Raw genomic sequence first — 7,834 nt, forward strand, 5'->3', positions numbered from 1 at the left:
AACCCCGGAGCATATCCTCAAGGATCTGAATAGTACGCTCGGACTGCCCGTCAGTCTGAGGATGATAAGCCGTGCTAAAGGTCAACTTAGTGCCTAAGGCATTCTGCAAACTCTGCCACAACCTGGCAGTAAAACGAGGATCTCTATCTGAGACAATCGTCACCGGGACCCCGTGCAACCTCACTATGTCCCGAATATATAAACCGGCAAGATGGTCTACCGAATCTCTCACGTGCATAGGAATGAAGTGTGCTGACTTAGTCAACTGGTCTACAACCACCCAAATAGCATCACTACCCCGCTGAGTCCTCGGAAGACCCACAACGAAGTCCATAGTGACGTGTTCCCACTTCCACTCGGCAATAGGCAAGGGTTGTAACAAACCCGCTGGCCTCTGATGTTCGGCCTTCACTTGCTGACAAGTAAGGCACTTAGATACAAATGCTGCCACATCTCTCTTCATACCCCGCCACCAGAACTGACGACCCAAATCCCGATACATCTTAGTACCTGCCGGATGCACCGCAAGGCGTGAATGATGAAACTCTCGGAGTACTTCCCACTACAACAAGTTGGGTCTTGAATGACGAAATTTTTTTGTCTTCAAAGAGCTAATTTCGTCACTATAGATATTTGTGAGGAAATATTTTCGTCACCAGTTTCGTCATTGAATGTTTGTCACTAAAAACCAACGTGACGAAAAATAATTTCGTCACCAATGAAATTACTTCAGTGACGAAATTTTTTGTCACCAATAAAACAACATTTTGTCGCCAAAAATTCTCATTTTCGTCACCAAATAGTTATTCAGTACCATATTTATAACTTTAGTTGACGAATAAATTTGTCACGCATGTTGATCATTGATGAGGAAATAATTTCGTCACAATAAGATGTAAAGATGACGAAATTTTTCGTCTTCAAAAGTCATAATTTTTTGTCACCAATAAAACAACATTTTGTCGCCAAAAATTCTCATTTTCATCACCAAATAGTTATTCAGTACCATATTTATAACTTTAGTTGACGAATAAATTTGACACGCATGTTGATCATTGATGAGGAAATAATTTCGTCACAATAAGATGTAAAGATGACGAAATTTTTCGTCTTCAAAAGTCATAATTTTTTGTCACCAATAAAACAACATTTTGTCGCCAAAAATTCTCATTTTCGTCACCAAATAGTTATTCAGTACCATATTTATAACTTTAGTTGACGAATAAATTTGTCACGCATGTTGATCATTGATGAGGAAATAATTTCGTCACAATAAGATGTAAAAGTGACGAAATTTTTCGTCTTCAAAAGTCATACATGGGTGACGAAATATATTTCGTGACAAATATATATATACGTGATGAAATTTTTAGTCACCAAACAACAAATAAATAAAAACTTTCATATATAAACTGCAGTAAATTGTCACAAAAAAGTTTATTAGTGACGAATAATCACTTCGTCATATACAAATGACAAAACAAATTCGTCACTAAACTTGTTCCATATTTTATATTCAATTTAAATTATTATTTCATAAATATCCCTGCTCATATCCCAATAGCCTTTTAATTGTACTAAGAAATCCACTAGCTATTATACATCACTCCACAAAAAAATTCACTAAACCATTTATATTATAAATCAAAATATATCCATCAAACAACTTTACTAATAATCCATTAAGTATCACAAAAAAACCATCAAAGCAAATCCCAAAATGAACTAACGTGGAGTCCACAAAAAAAAATCAATACTCAATCTTGATTTGCAACTACAACTAAGCATCAGTTTAGGGAAAAAAATTCAACAATTGATCTTCATTTGCAAGTATGCTTCCGAACGTCATCAAAACCAATCTGCAAAGAAAATAAACAAGGCAAACATTAATATATTATCAATTACATCTAAACTCATATATAAATAATTTTATTTTATAAACCAATTTAGTAGAAATGCATATAAAAATTCAAAACTTCAAAGAGTTGAGGTGATCCTTGATGATAAAGCAACACGGAAATAGAGACTTAGTTGATGAGACGTATTACAAGCAGCTGGTGGGTAGTTTAATGTATCTCACAGCCACGAGACCGGACATGATGTTTGTAATAGAGAACAAATAAAAAAGAAAAACATGGTAGTATTTTGCACATATTCAAATATACAAGTGCCCTTTATGTTTCACAAAATGATTTTGAATCCCAATGTAATTGAGCGTAGTTGCCTCAAATCATTTAAAATCACTGCAATGCCCAATATGACTTAACAAATATGCACTTGAATACCACTCCTATAAATGATAGAAAATTGCAAGCTAATTGAATACCACTCCTATTCAATGTTAAATCAATGGGAAGTAGGTGTTTCAGTGTTAAACAATTAAGAAGTAGGTGTTTCAGAGTTTAATCAGAAGATTCTTTAGATATAGAGAAAAAAAAAATTGAAAGATTCATACCTTAAACAAACCAGATTCTTCTAAAGTACAACTATGGTGAGCCCTAGGGAGGAGCAGCGCTTGGGGAAGAGGCAGAAGGAATGCCGTGAGAGAGAGAGAGAGAGAGAGAGAGGAGAGCAAAAGAAATGAAGGAAAGTGAAAGAGGATTAAGGTTGAGCATAAAGAACTGAGATTGAGCTAATTCATGTGTAGTAACAATGTTGTACAATTCTGTCCACAACTTTTAGGACCAAAGAGAGAGAGAGCAAATACTACACACCCAAAAAAATTTCAATAATCAAAAAGCTTCTATATATGGATGAGAAATAAACCAACATAGATGAGCCAAAATATCAAGCTAAGATTAATTAAAAACAATTTTTACTATATATTGTTGTAAAAGCCTGAAGGAAAAGAATTTTACTCTTCAGTTTTAGAAGCCATAGATGAACAGTACATGAACCTGCAACCTAGAAATGACAGAAGAAAACAATTTCAATTTGCAAGGCAGAAATAACATTAAAGGAAAGGTACTTTGAGAGTAATATTGAAACATAATTCAAGTGCACAATATTTGCAGAAAATAACCGTCTATACTGACAAAGCAACAAATCTCTTCAAGTAGTCTTTAGCTAGTTTGGGTTTTAGATCTTACAATCTTTGCAATGCCAACATCAGCATCACTTTCAAATGAAACAGCAACTTCATCCAAGATTGGAGCCAAGTTTTTGCAATGACCGCACCAGGGTGCATAAAATTCCAAAGGAACTGTGTAACAAAACCTAACCACATATCAACATGAATTGACTGATAAACCACTTTTCAACGCTTCTGTCCTCAACTAGTGATAAAGTAAGCTCACTTGTCCTGGGAGAGGAACACAAATGACCCCATGGTTCTTTGCAATTTTTCATTTCACAAAGTTGGTCAATCTAGTATAAAGTTCAAACATCATGTCATAATTTGTTATTTGATTTGCAACTGATGTTTATGCATTTTAATTAGGTTTGGAGTTCTTATTTGTGAGATATTATGCTCTCATAATTTGTGTATTTTTTGTCTTAAAAAAACTATATGTGAATTTGTGAGGGGGTGTTCCTTCTTGCCTTGAAAATAGATGTTGTCTAGTTGTGGGGAATGTGTATGGATACTGTTTCACAAGGAATAAGTTTTGCATCCACTAATAGCAAAAAAATAGAATGAGCACTGCTATGAAAATCTGTCTACATGACAAGTTTCAATTACAATACTTATAACCTAGATGCTTATGGCAATGTCAATGAAGATTTCAGCAAGGAAATTACAAAAATCAAACAAGCCATCTAAATACAAAGGAAAGAAACATAATTAGAACAACCTTTAGGATTTGCTAAGTTTAGACCAACTAACTAGTTTTCTTGACATGACCATAATGCTGTTTGGAAGCTTGGAAAAAAGAAGATAGAGAATATAAGAAATTCTGAGTATCACATCAAGTAGGTTGCTAATCTTTGGACTGGAAAATTTCTATCAAATTCAGGCAACAAATGCATCAAGATTTCACTATGTCAAATGATTCAAGATTTTGGTTGGCAAAGTTCAGTTCAATTTAACAGAATTATGAGGATGAAAGGATTATTAAGTAGCATCTAGAGAAACAAACCCTTGGCAGCATCATAACCCAAACTAAGATCATCTTACTCCAAAAATGAAATGTAATTGGCCATCAAAAATGAAAAAGACAAACTTGCCTGGAACAATTCCCTTTTCCACAGCTGCTCTTGTTGCTTTTAAAGCATCTGTAACCCGATCTTTCCTTTCTCCAACTTCTGCCTTGCCAGCCTTTCTAACCTGAAAGAATAAGACTTGCAATGAAGTCATTAAAATACGTGCAACAGTAGAAATTCAGTAAATATTTACCTTGAAAACAGTAACACCGCCAGATAGCTTTGACAATCGCTTATGTGCTTTCTCTTTGTCAAAAATAGCAGTACTCTTCTTAATGGCGGCCCTTAGCTATTCAAATATATAAATAGTATCTCGTTAACATTTTTCTATGCAAATCAATGGCTTTAAGACCCTACATGATAACATGGGAATTCTATGTCTCTTCAATTAAGTACTTGAGAACATTTCTTTAGTAAAAACCATAACTCTAATTAAAATCAAATCCAAGAAAAAAAATTATTATCAATATTTAGTGCTCAAATTAATGGTTAGGAAATAGATTTCTCCCATGAAATGGAAGTTTTAAACTATAAACATCGTGTGTTGACCATGGGTATTAGGGAGGATAAGGCCCATCTTCCCTATTAACTTCAAGCACTTCCTACTACGACCATTCAAATTTCCACAAAAAAGATATGTTGCAGCACATCAAGCATGGAATTACACTATTATGTATTTAGCACAAAAAATGAATGCTAAATAGTACCTGCACAGGACAAAACAAAACATAAATCTTTAAAAGGAAACAAGTGCATACCTCTAACCACATGGATGTTTTCACCACTTTTTGGATTCCATATTCTCAAAGTTGCATCATTAAAACCAGTACAAATTGTTACCTAAAGTTACCAGGAAGTAAAACACACAGGCATAGATAAAATTTAGTTTCTGAATGAAAATCCTTAAATATACAATTTCTATTTTGTTGTCACCAAAAGTAGGATAGTGCCATCAAGTGTAAAATCACCACAAGTCACACTACTAGCATGACTGAAAACAGATTAAGATAGGCACTTTTGTCAGCATTCCACATCCAAACAGTGGAATCCTCCGAACTAGCCAAGACCAAATGTCCTTTTGGATGCCACGTGACCCACTGTGTAGGCAGATAGTTCATACTCAATCTTCATACATTAACTATGTGACAAAAAACACTAAGAGTAGTCATAAAATCTCACCTCAATGCCCCATTAGGACCATCAAGCGTACACTTAAGATTCCCAGAATTTATGTCCCAGATTTTAACAAGTCCATCAAAACTTCAAGATGCAAGCAACTGTCCATCAATACTAAAGGCTAAACTAGACACAGATTGTAGTGACCCTAATTTTTGTAATATATTATTAGTAATTATTTCAGTTAAACCTTTGAATTTTCGCTTTCTCACAAAATAGAATTCTACATTCATTAATTATATACTAATAATAAATATTTTTGGTTACAAAATTTCATTTGGCATCCTTACACTTATTTTGTATATATATATATATTTAATTTTGTACCAGTTATTTATTATATGATTTAATATATGCTATAAATCCCTTAAGTGTGTCTAATTTGATTCTTTGGGGAAGGGGTGGCAAATCCATGCTCCATCAGTTCCTTGTAACTCCCATGCTCCTTTATTCCCTTGTAACTTGTGGGAATCTCACCAGAACACCACACTTCTTTTGCAAAGAGGGGCCAAACATGCAACCCTATAGTTCTAATTTTTCAGTCTATATTATGTATATATATTTTCACCTCTTTTAGCCCCTCATCCTCGTTTGTGAGCTGCTGAAGCAACAGGAGTAGAGAGTTTGAGACTTAAAAGAAAAAAAAGAAAGAAGAGAGAGAGAGAGAGAGAGAGAGAGAGAGAGAGAGAGAGTAAGGAAGTAGAACTTGAAAGCTAGCTTCATAGTAAATTACACACCCCTCTTCTCTTCTCTAATCCTGCTTACTCTTCTTAATCTACCTCCTAGCATGTCCCGTGTATGTATGAAATGTTGGTATGCTTGGAAATGGGGTGTAAATTTAGGTGTTAGTATGAATAAGTGATGCTACCTTGTATTTTCTGCTGATTTCATGACTGCTGCAACTTTATCACTCTTGGAAAAATATCAAACTTACTTCTTTTTCAAAACTGAATGTAGGGGATGATCTTTGAGGTATTTAGAGCATGTGACATTTTTTGTAGCCCCTAATTAGACGTTTTTATAGTCTAAACAATTTTTTTAAACAATCTAGCCCTGTGTTTCCAGAAAACAGTCCACTTCGTGTATTTTAAAAAAAAATAGAAATCTAGAAAAATCATCTTAGGTTGGTTCTTATGTCAAAACTTAGCATTTTTAGTCCTCTTTCCAACAAAATTTATTTGAGTAAAAGTTATTGGGTAGATTGAGAGAAACGCTCATTTTCCTAATAGTGTGTTAAATCTGGACAGAATATGGTGTGTGGCCTATTGATAAAAATTCTAGTTAGGTTATGCAAATTCTGAAATTGGAAATGAAAGTAAACTTATTATTCTATATTTCTGTTAATTTTCAGAACCTAAAAAGGTCAAAAGTATTTTTACCGACCCAATCCTTTGGCTCCTATACTAATCTAAAAATATGTTACTTTTTTGTGTCAAGTGTTCCTGAGTGCTTAAAAGCATGCCAAATGTGGTTTACTTGCCTTACCATGCTTGTATGTATTAGTGTGTTATATTTCATCCCATATACTTGCCTTACATTCATGTATATTATTTGATTCAAATCTAATTATATCAACCAGGGCAATTACCTTTATATCACAAGAAACCATAACATTGGAATGGTGAGAACGCATTGGACCACCTTAAGAAACTCAAATTAGAAGTAGATGAATTCCTCTAATCAATATTACAAGAATCATACAGCATACAGTACGAATCATACAACATACAGAACAGATCAAGCCTCTGCATAGAAAAAAACCCCTAAATCTAGAACAAAAATCAAAACACATTTATTCATTTCACAGAAATCAAGATTCTATAGCATCAAAAACAAAGTAAAAACCCTAGAGCTAGAGTGAAATGGGGAAATAGAGAGAGAGAGAGAGAGAGAGAGAGAGAGAGAGAGAGAGAGAGAGAGAGACCCCTGAATCAAAATCGATGGGAGGCGAGACGGTGTACCGACTGTGGCAATAAGACGGTGAGACATAGGGAGGGACGGTGATCACTGTCGATGAGAGGGACGATGAGCGATATGAGAAGGAGACCAAACGATGCTCTGTTGTTTGGTTTGTTCTTTGTGTATGTATCATGCATACAGAGAATAAATCTAAAAAATATATAATGATACTTAATTGAAAAGTAATATAAAAAATAAATATAATCCCATATTAACTAGAAAGTGTGATTAAAAAAATATAAATAATCATAATTGAAAAGTGATATAAAAAATAAATATTATTATACTTAATCAAATCAAGTGTGATTAAAATATTAATCTAATTTTTTTATCACACTTTTAATAAAAGTGAGATATTTTTATTTGTCAAAGTGTGATCTTTAACTGTTTTTTTAGTAGTGATTGGTTATAATATGAATATCATAATCAGAATATCGAACATGATAATCATTATATTTTTCATATTTTTTTCCCAAATTAAAATCATTCAAGTTGTTCATGGAACCTTCAAAGTAGAGAGGTTATAGAAATGTTAGAAGCAATGAATGGAATGGATTTA

General features: G+C 33.6%; 1 protein-coding gene across 2 annotated transcripts; it reads right to left on the bottom strand.

The window, feature by feature from the left end:
- Positions 1 to 1,619: 1,619 nt before the first annotated feature.
- LOC145815414 (chaperonin CPN60-like 2, mitochondrial) lies at positions 1,620 to 7,398 on the bottom strand. 2 transcript variants are annotated; one of them, XM_082912062.1, is made up of 6 exons: positions 7,241 to 7,398; positions 4,899 to 4,980; positions 4,334 to 4,429; positions 3,090 to 4,264; positions 2,859 to 2,904; positions 1,620 to 1,859 (listed from the first exon to the last, which is right to left on the bottom strand). In XM_082912062.1, the coding sequence occupies exons 2-4, from the start codon at positions 4,908 to 4,910 to the stop codon at positions 4,106 to 4,108; spliced, it is 267 nt and encodes an 88-aa protein (XP_082768188.1). In that variant the 5' UTR covers positions 4,911 to 4,980; positions 7,241 to 7,398; the 3' UTR covers positions 1,620 to 1,859; positions 2,859 to 2,904; positions 3,090 to 4,105. The 2 variants fall into 2 exon arrangements, 1 of the variants encoding a protein (XP_082768188.1); XR_014358340.1 differs by lacking the exon at positions 2,859 to 2,904 and having other exon boundaries at positions 4,165 to 4,264.
- Positions 7,399 to 7,834: the final 436 nt, after the last annotated feature.

This window comes from Camellia sinensis, unplaced genomic scaffold, assembly GCF_055761805.1.
Source record: "Camellia sinensis isolate YWXY unplaced genomic scaffold, ASM5576180v1 Unanchor2, whole genome shotgun sequence".
Classification (NCBI taxonomy): Eukaryota; Viridiplantae; Streptophyta; class Magnoliopsida; order Ericales; family Theaceae; genus Camellia; species Camellia sinensis.

Coding starts and splice junctions, on each gene's coding strand:
- LOC145815414 (XM_082912062.1), bottom strand. Junction 4,265..4,333: donor GCGGTGTTACTGTTTTCAAG/GTAAATATTTAC, acceptor TTATTCTTTCAG/GTTAGAAAGGCTGGCAAGGC.